A 17,313-nucleotide genomic window follows, 5' to 3' on the forward strand; every position below is an offset into this window, starting at 1 on the left:
CATGATGTGGTTTGATAAAATAGGTTTTTAACTGCATTAATGAATAATACATACTTAATCTATAAGTAAATCACACAGAAGTTTTATCTGTGGAATTTCTTCAGTATATCTTGTAAAAATTTGGTAATGGTTCACATTCCAGTTATATTTAAAATAACCAAGGACACCAATCTGTATTGCTCTTTTATTTGTTCTCCTGGTCTCTCCGTGTAAGTCTGTTATACAAATCTCTACCAGAAGTGCTCTGTAAACTGTTTTTTTAATGAAAGAATGAATATTTTTACAACAGCAGTTCCCAATTACTTATCTGCTAAAAAATGTGCAATAGCTGCTCGTAACTCACAAGCAAACATCTGTATACCTTAGCCTTTTACTGAAGACCTTTCATAATTTGTAAATGCATCCTACTTTTTCTAATTTTTCCCATTAATCCCATTATAAATCGTTTGTTCCAACTGTGCTGGCCCTGTATGTCTCTGCTGACGTGTCTTTTCCATCTTAGAATGTTTTTTCCTCATTTGTCCAGCTGCTCTTCCGGGAATCCAGCTTCACTATCCTAACCCCCACAGCCTCTTCTTTCTTGGAATTTCAGCGGCACTTCTCATAGATCTCTCTTTTTTTTGCGGTACGCGGGCCTCTCACTGTTGTGGCCTCTCCCGTTGTGGAGCACAGGCTACGGACACACAGGCCCAGCGGCCATGGCTCACAGGCCCAGCCGCTCCGCGGCATGTGGGATCTTCCTGGACCGGGGCACGAACCCGTGTCCCCTGCATCGGCAGGCAGACTCTCAACCACTGCGCCACCAGGGAAGCCCCTCATAGATCTCTTTTGTTCCTAGTTCTTCACTTTCTACCTCAGACAGATGTGTTATAACAATGGAGACAGTCACCTAATTTTCATTAAATTTTGTGAGTTTATACTCTGAAATACTTCAAACTGAGAGAAAATGAAAACTAGGTAGAATACTGAGATAGACTTTTGTAGCAAGTAAAAGCTGATACTTTTTTCTTTTTTCCAAAATTTTCCCTAATACTTTTTAAACCACATGAGCAAGAAAGAAAAGTAAAATTCAGGGAGATTTCATAATTTTTAATGGTTCTCTATATTTACCTTTGTTGGAAAATAAAAAGAAATTTAAAAACTTGGTTAATTCTACTTTGTAATGTCACTTTGTAATTTTTCAGGAATACAATAAAATAAACTGTATAGAATTATTATTGTAAGCACATTTTGATTAATTTCTTTCCCTTTGAAGGTCCAAGGGATGTCCTTCATAGCAGCAGTTCTCATTCTCAACTTGGAAGAGGCAGATGCCTTCATTGCATTTGCAAATCTCCTGAATAAGCCATGCCAGTTAGCCTTTTTTCGTGTGGATCACAGCATGGTATGGACATTTGGAATGAATTGTGTTTTTCTTTGACAGTTTCTATAGTCTGAATGCCCTTTTAGAGTGAAAAACAGTAATTAGAAGACTAAGATAATCTGATCTAAAATAAGCTTTTCATTGAATTATTATAGTTTTATGAATGCTTGATGAAAAGACTCAGAGATGTTAAGCAAGATTTTCTATTACTATTAAGGATTTATTTTCTCTATTTCTAGAGTGTACTCTTAAATAATTTTGTTGAAATTTCTATCTTTAGATGTTGAGATATTTTGCAACGTTTGAAGTATTTTTTGAAGAAAATCTCTCCAAACTGTTTCTTCATTTCAAATCTTACAGTCTTACACCAGACATATACTTGATAGACTGGTAAGTCATAACATATGTAAAATATAACTATTAAAAGGAAACAAAGTGTAACTTTCTGCCTAGAGTAAATTTCATGCACAGTACCATACATATAAAAAGCTCTTCGCTTACATGTAGAGAAACTCATATTTTTGTGGAGAGGCATGTGATTAAGAGCATGGACTCTGTGTTGAAATCAGAATCCCTCAGTTTGTGTTTCAGTTTCCTAACTATAAAATGGGAATGATAATATCTATATCTTGAGTTGTAGTGAGAGTGTTTTGCATGGATTATCTCATTCAATGCCTGGTACATAGTAAGCTCTCAGAAAGAGTTACTTGCTGTTCCTTTAATATTCTTAACACAAGGGCTTATGATAGTTATGATAGTGTTTCTTTATCGAGGGCTTTGTTTTTTTCCAAGGCCTTATCCAGCTTTCTGACCGAGTAATGATGCCTTATTTAGGTGCTAATGTCTTTTTTCAACTTTACAATTCTAGCTCTTCTGTTTTAACTTGGAAATTTTGCCTAGGACTCTGGTGAGCAGTAAAATCGATTATAGAGAGGGCGGGTGAACTTTGCCCAAGAGATGGAGCAGTTGATCGTAAGATAGACTGTTAGGAGTACATGTGAAATATTTAAACCTTAAATCCTAATCATTAAACATCAGTGGGTTTCATATAAATGATATTGTTTTAGTATGGAAAAATAAATTAATAATGGCATTGATCAAGTATCTTTCCAGTTGTTTGAGGTTTCTTTTATTTAGGCTTTAAAAAAAGAAACTAAGTTATTTTTCAGTGTATTCTCTTCCATTCCCATTAGGAACATTAGAATTCTGTTGAATAGGACCCAAGATCATGGGGAGAGGGTTTTATAATATGGGACCCAAGGGACCAAGATCAAATATGTAAATCTGTAAAAGAAGGGGGGAAAAAAACTCCTCAACTGTCCCTCTTAAGGACTGTGAACATGAGGCAAAGCAGGATCACAACTGATAAAGGGAGCAGGATGGAATTAATACTGAGTGAGTACTGTATACTAGAAACTCCCTAGGCAGTACTGGTACCCTTTCTCATTTTGAACAGTGAATTAGTATTCTCTGTACTACCAAGAGTATCTTTTTTGTTATGCAATTAAATGTGTTTATAACTTAAGAAGTAGACACGGATTTTTGTTTCACTGCCTCTGTTGAGCTTATAACATATGAATCCCAGGATCAGTGGTGCAAGAAAAAAGAGGAATAAATGAGTGGCAGTGCTAAAAGGAATTTTTTTCATTTTTTAGTGGCAGAACCTTTAGTTTCCTTGTTCACGCACGTTTCATCAGCAGTACCTCAGATGAACACAGTCTGTGTAAAAATGTGTACCTTCTTTGCCAAGGCAACATCAAGAGAAGTTCTCTAGCACCTACTCTCCCTACTTCCTCAACCAGAGTGCTACCCCAGAGTACCACTGGATAAAGACTTACATGATCAAACATTATCAGAAAGGATGTGAAAAACCATTTTGGTGATTCTATTGGAGGGTATACATGCTCCAAAAGAAGTAAAGTTTGGTGAAGGGAAAACAAAACAGTGGATGTTTGTGGAAAGAGAAAAGAGGAAAGTCAGACTTTATGGTTTTGTATTTAGGTTACTAAAAGATGGTACTTGGTTTCCTCATACAGTAGTAAGAAGTAACTTGTATTGATCATTTCTTATGTGCCTGGCACTATTCTAAATACTTTACATTTATTAACTCCTTTAATTTTCAAAACAATTCTGAGAGGTAATTTTATTTTGTTTACTAATGAGGAAACTGAGGCACAGCAAGGATGAGTATCTTACTCAAGGTAACACAACCAATAAGTTGCAAATCTAAGATTCAAACTCAGGTATTCTGATTTCAGAGCCCATACCCTTAACCATGAGGTTATTCTGCCACTCTAGTTTGTATTAGGCCATATCTCGATGTAAGGTTGTAAATTCACATACTTCATTTCCAACTACTCACGTTCTTTGAGCGAAGGAGCCATATCTTATTTGCCTTTTTCACCCTAATTAAGCACTGTTCTTTTTATATAGAGATACTTAATGAGTGAATGAATAAATGAATGAAAAATTCCAATGACTTTTTCCCCCTAATTTTAGGATCTTCACACTATATAGCAAATCACTACCACTTGATCTGGCCTGTCGAGTCTGGGATGTATTTTGCAGAGATGGGGAGGAATTTTTATTTAGGACTGGATTAGGAATCCTCCGACTATATGAAGATATTCTCCTACAGATGGACTTTATTCATATAGCACAGTTTCTAACTAAATTGCCAGAAGATATCACATCAGAAAAGCTGTTCACCTGTATTGCAGCCATCCAGATGCAGAATAGTACCAAAAAATGGACTCAGGTAGAGTGGCATTTTCCTACTTGTAATAGATGTATAAAAACAGTCTATTTCTTGTAAAAACAAAAAGTCATGTATTTCTCAAATATTAGTGCTTAAATTTTTTAAAAACTTACAAAAATAATTTTTGACTTTGGAAAAAAAAAAACGAATTGCTCTGCTTTCACCTCTCCAGACTTATGGCTTTATTTTTATGTAAGTCCAGTAATATTTTATGAGTTTAGTGAAGTACAGCCTACAATAGTCATGTATTTGCCAGGGCAATTGTATAATTACCTTAGTATTTCAGATAGACAACAGTTGTTTTAAATACCTGATGTGTACTAAGGGTTTGCAATAAAAAGAATGTAATGTATGATCCTGACTTTTTAGATGCTTAATCTTGTTAGGGAAGCAAATATATTGGAGGGAAGCAAATATATTGGCAGTCAAAAGTTAAATGACATAAAAAATAGTGTTAACACTTGCTCCATGAATGATAGCCAGTAGGCATTATAAGCTCTCAAGTTTTATTGCTTATGAAAATGAAAATATAAGAATATTGGTCCAGAGGATGTTTTGTTACCTAACAGTAATTTTATAATATTTGGCAAGTGATGAAAACTGGAATCTAACTATATATCATAAAATTGGGTTGAAACAAACAAGAGGATTTGAGAATGGCAGTCTTTCAGGGGACAGAGTTATGTGTACTAAAGCTGTTTCATGTTAATAAACTATAGTTTTTAAAATCTCTTTAATCTGCATGGTAGTTTTTTTGAGGATTAATGTTTACTTTATATAATTTCCAGGTCTTTGCATCTGTGATGAAGGATATTAAAGAAGGAGACAAGAATAATAGTCCAGCTCTGAAAAGCTAATCTTCAAAATTAACAGACTAATTGCAATATTAGAAAAATGTTTTTGATAAAAGAATTTTGTTTCCTATGTAAACAGCATGGAAGAAAATGTTGAAGAAAGCTAAGAATCAAGACTTGGAAAACCGCTGATTTTGAATTCCATGGCTGAAGTAAATGAGTACCTATTGACAGTATTAATAAAAAAGTATTTTATAGGGAGAGCCATTTTACAAAGAAAAAAGTTTAAATGGCTAGTTCATACTCCGTAATTTGGAGTGAACAGTTTAATGCAATAAATTTTTTTAACAGCTTTGGAGATAGTTCAAATTTTTACATCTTTTCTTTTTTAACAATTAGCATAAAGGAGGAGCATAACAATTAGCACTTTGGAGGTCAGAACAGGATTGTTAAATACTACTTTAACTTCCAAAATACTATTTGAAATAAACACCTTAGTACAGATATTATCTCCAGTTCCACACATTTGAAGATATTATAGACCAAGAATAAGCAACGTTGATTGTAAATTATTTACGTCACTGAAGTTGTTTATCTTCACTCACAGGTTGGGGCAAATTTAGGTTATCTGGGAACTAGAAATATTGGTAGGAGATTGTTTAGCATTTGTGTAGGTGTTTTTCCACAGTACCATGTCTATTTGTTTTTGAAAGGAAATTGTTTCATTTCCTCAAGGAATTCCTATCACTCAGAGCATTTTAGCCTCTCTGTTTCTAATCTAAGAAATTGTTCATCTAGTAATTTAAGAAAGCTAACTGGTAGAAGAAATTTCTTTGCACTTTAATGGACTGAAGGCTTTTTGGGGGGAGTAAGTCCATAAATATAAATGAGGTTTTTCACTGGTAAGAGTAAAAAGTCATGAATTTTGAGAGTTCTTAATTAGAATGCTACTTGGCAAGACTTTAAATTTGTTAGTTAAAATTCTTTCACTGTAGAAACAAAATCTGTTAATTCCAGTTTGAAATTGGAAATCTTAATATGTAGCCAAGTCCATGACTTGTAAAACACTGTGTATAATTTTCTAATCAAAGGAAATAAGAGTAAAAGGTAAAATTATTTTTTTTCTAATGAGTAACTTTGATTATATTAGGATAAAGGAATGATTAACTATCGGTAAATTGACATTAAATTTATTATAATATGTTTAATTCTTAAACCTAAAATAAATCACTTGAATATCATGAGTGATATCTATATAAAATGGTATTTGGTTAATAATTAGATTATAGTGTGCTTTTATGTTGCAATTTTGTTTGAAACAACACTTAAGCACACTATTTCTGTTAGTGGTATATAGTCTTCAAACTAACAAGCCTGAGAACCTTGTTAGTGTAGCACCTGCCTCTTTAGGAGTATGGGACCAGACGGTACCTATGTATTTTTACCCCATGGGTCATTCTAGCCTAGGGACCACTAATGGAACCCTCAGAAGTTAACTCCTCTCCTAGGAGCTTGCTTAGTGGAAACTAGTAGTGTAGTAAAATATTGAGGGAGTACCCAGGGTCTTAATAGGTTTTAGAATGACATTTTAACTCTGGTAACTACTTCCTTGGTATTGGTGGCCCTGATAGAGGGAATGTAACCCCTGGCAGTAATCTCATTGAGGTTATACTCCCTGCCTAAACTTAATCTTACTTTTGTGTATTTGTTTTCAGAGTTGGACCTAAGTTACTGTATTTCTTTTTCTCATTTTTATTATTGTATAGTTTCTTTACCTTTCAAATATAAATGTGTATATAAAATGTAAATACAAGGAATTTATTAAAAACCACTATTAACAGTTACTGTGTAAATAAAACTCGTAAGCAGAGTAATTACTTGAAATGAGTCTTCATTATTTTGGGGATATTTAACTACATGTGGAGATAAAAAGGGGATAAACTTTTTTGCCAAATTTCTCTTCCTGGAATGCACTGGACCTTTAGCCTCTTGAGACTGACAGTACTGGCAGCTAAAATATTTTTACTGTCTTTTCCCTTGAACCTCTTATACATGCAGTATGGAGTTACTCATTATTCACATGGTCAGTTGTATGACAGTTTTTTTGGTTAAAGTATATTTTCAATTAAAAAATAACTTTCCTAAAAGCCTCAAGATAATGTGAAATTTAATATGGTGTTGTATTTGTTTGTCTATTTAATCAGTATTTCTCACTTCATTGTCCTTTTAGCACAGGTCTACATTGTATTATTTAAATGCTACTGGAAGACTCCAGCAACTAGCATAGTTTTCTAAAGTCAGAGAACATAGTCATAGTTTTTGTTGATTTCTTTTGCAGTGATGACCTTCATATAATGTTGTTGGTTTGAGTATATATATATATATATATATATATATATATATATATATTTTTTTTTTTTTTTTTTTTTTTTTTTTTTTCCGGTACGCGGGCCTCACTGTTGTGGCCTCTCCCGTTGCGGAGCACAGGCTCCGGACGCACAGGCTCAGCGGCCATGGCTCACGGGCCCAGTCGCTCCGCGGCATGTGGGATCTTCCCGGACCGGGGCACGCACCCACGTCCCCTGCATTGGCAGGCAGACTCTCAACCACTGTGCCACCAGGGAAGCTCCATATATATTTTTTTAATTGAAGTATAGTTGATTTACAATGTTTGTTAGTTTCTAGTGTACAGCAAGGCGATTCAATTCAGCTATACATACATACACATATATATATTTTTTTCATATTCTTTTCCATTATGGCTTGTTACAAGATACTGAATATAGTTCCCTGTGCTATACAGCAGGTCCTTGTTGTTTATCTGTTTTATATATAGTTTATATCTGCTAATCCCAAACTCCTAATTTATTCCCACCCACCACCCCCTGGCTTTTCCTCTTTGGTAACCACAAGTCTGTTCTCTACGTCTGTGAGTCTGTTTCTATTTTGTAAATAAGTTCATTTGTGTCATATTTTAGATTCCACATATAAGTGGTATCATATAGTATTTGTCTTTCTCCTTCTGACTTACTTCACTTAGTGTAATTTCTAGGTCCATCCATGTTGCTGCAAATGGCATTATTTCATTCTTTTTTATGTCTGAGTAGTATGCCACTGTGTATATATACCACATCTTTATCCACTCACATGCTGATGGACATTTAGGTTGCTTCCATATCTTGGCTATTGTGAATAGTGCTGCTATGAACATTGAGGTGCATGTATCTTTTCAAATTAGAGTTTTCTCCAGATCTGTGTCCAGGAGTGGGATTGCTGGATCATGTGGTAACTCTTTTTAGTTTTTTAAGGAACCTCCATACTGTTCTCCATAGTGGCTGTACCAATTTACATTCCCACCAACAGTGTAGGAGGGTTCCCTTTTCTCCACACCCTCTCCAGCCATTATAATTTGTAGACTTTTTTTTTTTTTTGGCCACACCGTGTGGCATGTGGGATCTTAGTTCCCCAACCAGGGATCGAACCCGTTTCCCCTGCAGTGGAAGTGCAGATTCTTAACCACGGGACTGCCAGGGAAGTCCCCTATTTGTAGACTTTTTGATGATGATGGCCATTCTGACTGGTGTGACGTGATACCTCATTGTAGTTTTGATTTGCATTTCTCTAATGATTAGTGATGTTGAGCATCTTTTCATGTGCCTTTTGGCCATCTGTATGTCTTCTTTGGAGAAATGTCTCTTTAGATCTTCTGCCCATTTTTTGGTTTGGTTGCTTGTTTTTTTGTTATTGAGTTGTATGAGATGTTTGTATATTTTGGAAATTAAGCCCTTGTAGGTCGAATCATTTGCAAATATCTTCTCCCAGTCTGTAGGTTGTCTTTTTCTTTTGGTAATGGTTTCCTTTGCTGTGCTAAAGCTTATACGTTTTGATTAGGTCCCATTTGTTTACTTTTGCTTTTATTTCTAGTGCCTTGGGAGACCTAAGAAAACATTGGTACCATTTATGTCAGAGAATGTTTTGCCTATGTTCTCTTCTAGGAGTTTTATGGTATCATGTCTTATATTTAAGTATTCAAGCTATTTTGAGTTTATTTTTGTGTATGGTGTGAGGGTGTGTTCTAACTTTACTGATTTGCATGCAGCTGTCCAATTTTCCCAATGCCACTTGTTGAAGAAGAGACTGTCTTTTCTCCATCGTATATTCTTGCTTCCTTTGTCAACGATTAATTGACCATAGTTGTATGGGTTTATTTCTGGGCTCTCTATTCTGTTCCATTGATCCATGTGTATGTTTTTGTGCCAATACCATGCTGTTTTGATTACTGTAGCTTAGTAGTATTGTCTGAAGTCTGGGACTTTGCCTGCAGCTTTGTTCTTTTTCCTCAGGATTGCTTTGGCAATTCTGTGTCTTTTATGGTTCCATATAAATTTTAGGATTATTTGTTCTCGGCCTGTAAAAAATGTCATGGGTAATTTGATAGGGATCTCATTAAAACTGTAGATTGCTTTGGGTAGTATGGCCATTTTAACCATATGAATTCTTCCAATCCAAGAGCATGGGATATCTTTCCATTTCTTTGATCATCTTCAGTTTCCTTTATCAGTGTTTTATAGTTCTCAGCATATGTCTTTTACCTCCTTGGTCAGGTTTATTCCTAAGTATTTTATTTTATTTATTTGATGAGATTTTAAAAGGGATTTTTTTGTTTACTTTTCCCTTTCTGATATTTCATTGTTATTGTAAAGAAAGGCAACAGATTTGGTTTGAGTATATTTTTTGACTCTACAAAAGTTAGGTAGCATTGGCAAAAGGGCATTGAGATTTTCAAAGCCTCTTTTAGGATAACAGCTTTCATTGTAGCTTAGGAACTAAGGCTATTTTTATCTAGAACAGTCAACTTTTTAGAGTATACATTGTTGGAGGGTATAATACTAAAGCATATAATCATGGAATAATTTGTCTTAAAATGCCATATGGTTTATTATGATTTTTCATTTCCTATTTTTGTTTGGATAAGGTAAAATTATTTTGTATTTCATGAGCATATTCACACAGCAGAGATTGGTATAAAAGGCAAAAATCATGTGAGGTAGCAATGGAAAATCAGATTTTAATTTGCCATGATTGTTTTATAGTTTATCTGACATAATATAGTGTCAGAAAACAAAGTCTTACCTCTGGGGGGGGGAGTGATTTTTGTATTGAATTCATATTATTTTGATTTTGTCGAAGCAGTGTCCAAAATATGAATTTCCAAATGTAGTGTCAGGGAGGAAGAAATTTTCCTCTACCCTTCTAAGTTTTTCTGGCAGGTTTAAGAATTAAATTGATGTGAGACACATTAACAGATTAACAGGAAAAGACAAGAGTTTAATAACATGTATTGTGGGAGAGAACCAGGAAAACTGAGTAACTCACCAAAATGACTGAAACCCTCACCTTAACTACTGTCTTCAGCTGAAAACAAAAGGGGATGTGAGGGGTAGTGGTTTGAGACTTCAAAGGGGGAGGCGATGCATGTGGAGATGAAAAGCAAATGTTTGGTACACAGATGTTTGCTGGGCCTTGCAGTACACTGAGTGGACTCTGATCTCTAGGCCCTGCCGAGTGTTCCCCACCTCACCTAGCCCACATTCTTAGCTCTATTCCAGAACAGGCCCTTTGTCAAAATTCTTTTTGGCAGTAAAGGGGTCAGTAACAAGAAAAGCTTCCTGAGTCTTCTGTTTCTTAAAAATAATCAGGCTAAATTAATCCTCATGCCAAAGAGATACATTTTGGGGTGACAAATTCTGCTTCCCTACAGTGGTAAAACCATTAATTTGGACTTCACTGTTTTACAACATGTAAAAATGAAAATTAAATAATTTTTTAAAAGATTTAAAAATATATATATTTTTTATTTTGGGGAAATTAGCCACTTCAGAGAGAGAAGATAGCCTTGCCCTTTAAAAATATTGTTTGCTAGAAATGCAAATCAAAACTACAATGAGGTGTGAATGGCCATCATCAAAAAGTCTACAAATAATAAATACTGGAGAAGGTGTGGAGAAGAGGGAACCCTCCTACACTGTTGGTGGGAATGTAAATTGATATAACTGCTATGGAGAACAGTATGGAGGTTCCTTAAAAAACTAAAAATAGGATTACCATGTGATCCAGCAATCCCACTCCTGGGCATATATTCAGAAAAGATGAAAACTTCAATTTGAAAAGATACATGCACTGCAATGTTCATAGCAGCACTATTTACAATGGCCAAGACATGGAAGCAACCTAAATGTCCATCGACAGCTGAATGGATAAAGAAGATGTGGAATATGTATACAATGGAATATTACTCAGCCATAAAAAAGAATGAAATAATGCCATTTGTAGCAACATGGATGGACCTAGAGATTATCATACTAAGTAAAATAAATCAGAAGGAGAAAGACAAAAACATATAATATCACTTATATGTGGAATCTAAAAAAAGTGATACAAATTAACTTATTTACAAAACAAATAGACTCACAGACATAGAAAACAAACTTATGGTTACCAAAGGGGGAAGGGAGGAGGATAAATTAGGAGTTTGGGATTAACAGATATACACTACTATATGTAAAATGGATAAACAACAAGGACCTACTGTATAGCATGGGGAACTATAGTGAATATCTTATAATAATCTATAATGGAAAAGAATCTGAAAAAGAATATATATATATACACATATGTATACCTGAATCATTTTGTTGTACATCTGAAACTAACACAACACTGTAAATCAACTATGCTTCAATAAAAAACATATTGCTTATTTACTAAGAGTGTAATTGCAGAAGTGAGCTACTTCGTACTTTGAATGAATGCAGGAACACTCGGTAAGCCCTGATTATGTGCCAAGCACTGCCTCAATATTTTGATAGGCTACATAAAGTTACAAGGCTTGGGAAGTTAGCAAAACTGCATTTCTTTATAAACATTCTACCATTCATATTGATCTTCTCTTGGTTCCAATTGAGGTTTTATTTTGTACATTTTATTACGTGAGTTGGGTTTATTTTCTAAAATACTCCAAGAAGGAAATTTGACTTTACGAAAATTGCATTGCGGGCTTCCCTGGTGGTACAGTGGTTAGGAATCCGCCTGCCAATGCAGAGGACACAGGTTCGAGCCCTGGTCTGGGAAGATCCCACATGCCACGGAGCAACTAAGCCCGTGTGCCACAACTACTGAGCCTGTGCTCTAGAGCCTGTGAGCCACAACTACTGAGCCCATGTGCCACAACTACCGAAGCCTGCGCGCCTAGAGCCCGTGCTCCGCAACAAGAGAAGCCACCGCAATGAGAAGCCCGCGCACCACAACGAAGAGTAGCCCCCGCTCGCCGCAACTAGAGAAAGCCCACGTGCTCAACGAAGACCCAACGCAGCCAAAATTAATAAATAAATAAATTTTTAAAGTGCTTCATTTTTTGAACGTTTAAGTAAACAGTACTTCCATTATTTTAAGGTAAAAATGACATGTACTATTGCAATATATTTGAAAAAATCATTTTTGTAATAAAAGTGTAAATGATTAATATAGACGTGAAGGAGTATATAAAATTGATAACAATGGGGTATATACGTTTGTTCTCATTTTTCATCTTCATGTACAACACTATACAAAATGGTATAAAAGCAGAAAGTGAAGCCTCAAATGTTTTTGGTCTAAGCAGTATTGATAATCAATATTGTAAGTACATGATGTATTCTGATTATCAAATAAATCCTAAGGCTTTTAATTTTAGCTTCTATATTCTTAAAAAACTTTGAAAGGGAAGTATTAACTTGATTAAAACTTTTGTAGATTGTAAAATGCTTTGAATGCCTGTGTTTGGGCTTTAAAGTGTGAAAATAAATTGGAAAGTGTTTGAATGATAGGGTTTGTTTTATTCTTAATTTATACCAAGTGATTTTAAATAAATTGTGTATGCAGTAAATTTGTCATAACTTAGTGGTAATAGTTCTGATTTGATTTTTAAAGCCACTTATGTGAGCCGTTGAAAAACTAAACAATTCTCATCACACTTTTAATTAGACTGCATGTTTTATGATCTTTTAAACATGTGAATCAAATCCTATTATTCCTTAGTCAGGACCCTCTAGTGACATTCCTCATAATAAAAATCCAAATTTTTATTACAAGTTCCTATTTATTCTAGTCTCTATCTCTACAATTTCAACTGCCACTCAACCTTATTAACTTCACTGTGGATCTGATTTCTCAATCTCCCAATTTCCTATCTACCTAAGGGCTTTTACTCTTACTTTTCCTTTGGAAATATTCTTTGCCTAAGTCTTCGTATGGTTTATATTATCTTCTCATTTAGGTCTCTACTTAATGTCTGTTTACTCAGAGTCAGACTGTTCTCTACCCATCCTCTGTCAGTATCATGACCTTACCGTACTTCATATTTCTTTATAGTTATCTATTACTTACCACTAGCTAACATTATTTTATATAGTCGTCTATTGTTTCCACTACAATGTAAACTCTGAGTTCAGAAAGATTGTCTTGTCTTTTATTACCTCCAAATTGCTAGTGCCCAAAATAGCGCTTGGCACTACACATGATAGATATGGATGAACAGATTGTTTTTATTTTGGACCATTCCTAGTGAACTTACCTTTCATTTAAAATATTTTTAGTAGCTTATACAATTAGTTAGAAACTCAGATCATTTCTGGTTCACTCAGAAGTTCAACACTTAGAGATTGGCTAGAGGAGGATGAACTAGTAGACGTCAGAAATAGGAATATCAGGAGAGCGTGGGGGTCAGAAAAAACAAGGGCCAAATGTGTTTCCATAAAGAAGTGATCAATAGTGTCAGGTGTCAATGAGGTTGAGATGAGGACTGAGAGATGTCCATTAAATTTGACCATGCATAGTCATTGATTTCCTTTGTTACTTTGGTGTGTGTTCAAGTATTTAAGTACTAATGGAAAATATTCAGTAGAGGTTTAAGAAATAAAGAGTGAATGGGGTAATGTATAATCTAAGGTTCCTGAATAGGCTGCAGGGAGATGGATCCAGAGCATATCATGAGAGAAAGTGGAAAAGGTGTTAGATGCAGGTAGGTTTGTAAGCTTGGTGTTGGGAATCTGGAAGGGGAGTTCTGTCTCATAGCCATTGTTTACTTTGTGAGGTAGGCAGGAAGTGGGGCCATATAAGCAAGAGGGAGCAGTGGTTTTGTTTTTTGACTGTTTTGTTTCACTTCTTTGATTGGGTGGATGGTGAAGCCATTAAGAAATCTAGAAGAAGACGGCATTTTGTGGCTCATCTTGACAGTCTACCTCTGATTTTTTGTGCCACACCCTCTTGTCAACTCTGCTTCAATCATACTGGTCTTCTTCTGATATTCAAAACATACCCAAGCTTATTCCTGCCTTATTCTCTTTGCCCTAGCTGTAGCTTCTGCTTGGCCCATTCTTCCCCTGGACTAGCTGGCTGCTTGACATTTGGTTCTCAGCTTAAAAGTCTGTCACTTCCTCAGATACCTGATTACCCAGTCTAAACTAACTACCCAGTTACTCTCACACCACCCTATTCTAATATTTTGCAGAGAATTTCTCACATATACGTAGTTGTCTCAACTCCTGGAAGGTGAGTGCCGTATCAACAGGAATCCTGTTTGCCTGGTTCACTGCTGTACAGCACCTAGAAAAGTTACAGGTACCCAGATGACATTTAAATGTATACCCTTAAAGTGAATGAACAAAACTTTTCATAGCCACTCTTGAGGTCTGCACAGTGGCAAACATGTCCGGAAACACCCAGTGCAACTCGTGTCAAGTGTGGGGCTAAGATATTAGATGAGATTCCTGTCCTTTGAGAATGAGATGAAATTGCCTTGAATTCCATCCCTCGTGTGTTTGGATAAATCTTCCCCATTTGATCTCTGAGGAATCAGAAGGGAAGTTGTTGGCCTTGAGTTGATCATCGAAGTCTGTAGAGCAGATACTGCAAGGAACAACAGAGAAAAAACAGACAGAGGAAAGACTGGGGAGGTGGGCCACAATTGAGTTCAAAAGAGGGAACAAGAAAAGATTTTCAGTACCTTAGGGAAAACCCCTGTAAAAAGCAGTATTTCAGAAGTCGGGGCAAGAAATTTCGGAGTTAGTTTGGTGAAGGTCAGAAATCTTAGTAGTGTGAGACTGACTGATAGGTATTGTCTTTGATAAGAAAGAGGTATGATTTAAGAATAATTACTAATGGAGGTTATAATTTATCTTAATACTGAACTAGTTTTCCAAAGACCTGGGTTTGGCTACTGTTGTATCACAAAGTGACTGTAGGCTTCTGGGCAAGTTAATTTATCCTCTGTGAGCATCAGTTTTCTCACCTATAACGTAGGGATAAAAACAATCTGCTCTGCTAATCTCAGTGTTATGAAGGTTGCTGAAGATGGTTATGAGGGACGTGACGTGCATTGTAAACCCTTAAATTTTGTACAATTACAAATAATTAAAGTTGTTGGAGTCAGAAATGGAGGAAACAGGTGGTTACATGGCAGGTATACCATAAATTCTGAGGTTGGGGCGAGGGGTGGCAAAAGAACTTGTTAAAAGGGACTGCAGGTAAGAAAGGGAGGGACTGCAGGCTGAAGTGAAAACCAAGGGACAAGAAAAGCCCAGCTCCTCCCTTCAGGTGCCTTCTCTAATAACTGGTCTATTGAATTCCTGAACCTTACGTCTTTTCTACTGGCCACTCCGGTAGGCTTATCACTGCATTAAGTTCTCCCTTATCCTGAAATAACTTTTCAACAAGAACGCTACCATAATCTTATTTCTCTCTCCTATCCCAGCCACAAAAAGAGCCCTCTTCTGGGTCATTTCGGGGAATTTTCACTCAAAATGTGAACTGCAGATGGTGGCAAAGTTTAGCAATATTAGTCTCTGACATCTTCACCTGGATACTCAGTACATCTTTCTACCTAAAGGATCATCCATTGGCAGGATTTAATCACATTAGCCAGTGTGTGAAGGTACCTTGCAAACAAGAGCGCTACTGAAGTCTGCATAGTGCGGCACCATCATCAATTAGGTGAGGAAACCGGGCCCTCCACGGTAGGCAGACTCGCCTAGTATCACACAGCTAGTTTAAGGCTGACTTCTGCAGCAGAACCCAGCTTCCCCAAACCCGAGGTCCTCGGAAAAGCTCACAGTCTCCCAAGAGAGTTCTGACGAAAACCAAACTTCGCCAAGTCTCGCGCCACCGGGACTCGGGGGCGGGGTGGAGAGCACGAAGTATCGCGAGATGACGGCGTTTTCCCGCGAAGGAGAAGCGCGCGTTTTTCTCTGGCTGGACACCTGGCCGGGAGACTGGGACCGGCAAGCGGCTGGGAGGTTTTAGCGCGCGGCGTTGCAGGCGCTGTGAGGAGGGCACCCGGTTCCGGAGTGTGTGTCCAGCCATGCCGGCGCAGCGCCCCGCTAGCAGTGGCGGTGAGTGAGGAGAACCTGCCTCCCGGAGCGGGCGGCGGTGTCCGGGGCGGGGGTGCGGGAGCAGCATGGAGAGACTGCCGCCGAGCTTTTGAGGGGAGAGGCGACCCCGGGCAGAGACTGAGGAGGAAAGGAGAGTTACCTTTTCTGTGGGGAGTGAGTGGGGGACACCCGGAACTGCGCATATTTGCATGGTATAGGAAATTTGACACAGGGGAGCTGCGTTTTCCCAAACATCTCCATTTGTAAACTGGGGTCCAGGCAACTTGTTGACATAGTGAAGGCTTAGGATTTCTTCTGAGAGGTGATACTGGCGTCCCCCTGGGTCTTCATGGTTTGCCGCAAATGCACCTGGGAAAGGGAGGAAGGTTGTTTACTCGGAAGTTGAGTAACTGGTCATTTTTTAAAGCTGCAATTTAAAAGCCTTGTCCCCTCCTAGGGTCCGTAGCTCCAGATGTGGTTGAACAGCCGGAGACTGCCGTGATTACTCCAGCCATGGTAGAGGAGGAAGAACAGCTTGAAGCTGCTGGGCTAGAGAGAGAGAGGAAGATGCTAGAAAAGGTAAAATAGGCATCAAGTTCATCGTCGGGGGTGTGGTTTGTGTGCTTAAGTTTACTAGTCTGGTTTTTCATCAGCTTTAAAACGGGCTTCCTTATTTATCTCTGTTTACCGATGCTATTTTTGAGAAACCTTTGCATGAGCTTTGAATGAGGCTTCTATCAGATATAGTCTTGGTCTATAAAGTGGCCTCATTTCTCTTAGGTGAGCATTTCAAATTGATTGTTTAGCTATTATAATTCTTCCAAAGTCGGTAGTGAATTATTTTTAGTGAATTCTTTCAGTGCTGTTTTCCACCTAAGTGATCAACTTGTTTTTTGCTTTCTTTTACATTTCTTGGACTATTGCCGAGTAAGATCCTTTAGGTTAAAATGTGATGTACTTTTTCAACGAATAGTTAATTATCCTTGTGGTTTT

General features: G+C 36.9%; 2 protein-coding genes across 6 annotated transcripts in view; both read left to right on the forward strand.

Annotated features, from left to right (window-relative positions):
* TBC1D12 (TBC1 domain family member 12) overlaps positions 1-6,772 on the forward strand; it is a 95,470-nt gene extending 88,698 nt beyond the window's left edge. Inside the window, exons 10-13 of the mRNA XM_082673241.1 lie at positions 1,256-1,384; positions 1,644-1,753; positions 3,863-4,121; positions 4,910-6,772. Coding sequence (XP_082529367.1) covers positions 1,256-1,384; positions 1,644-1,753; positions 3,863-4,121; positions 4,910-4,978 — 567 coding nt within the window. The 3' untranslated portion in view covers positions 4,979-6,772. The remainder of the gene's footprint in view (positions 1-1,255; positions 1,385-1,643; positions 1,754-3,862; positions 4,122-4,909) is intronic.
* A 9,445-nt stretch (positions 6,773-16,217) lies between these two features.
* The window catches only part of HELLS (helicase, lymphoid specific), a gene marked incomplete at its 5' end in the record, with an annotated part of 38,093 nt that continues 36,997 nt past the window's right edge, over positions 16,218-17,313 (forward strand). For 4 of the 5 annotated variants that reach the window (XM_082673760.1, XM_082673763.1, XM_082673762.1 and 1 more), the window contains 2 exons: positions 16,218-16,341; positions 16,778-16,899. In XM_082673760.1, coding sequence (XP_082529886.1) covers positions 16,311-16,341; positions 16,778-16,899 — 153 coding nt within the window. The remainder of the gene's footprint in view (positions 16,342-16,777; positions 16,900-17,313) is intronic. The other variant, XM_082673761.1, reaches the window with a different exon arrangement.

Source organism: Grampus griseus, assembly GCF_964374135.1.
Source record: "Grampus griseus genome assembly, chromosome: 16".
Classification (NCBI taxonomy): Eukaryota; Metazoa; Chordata; class Mammalia; order Artiodactyla; family Delphinidae; genus Grampus; species Grampus griseus.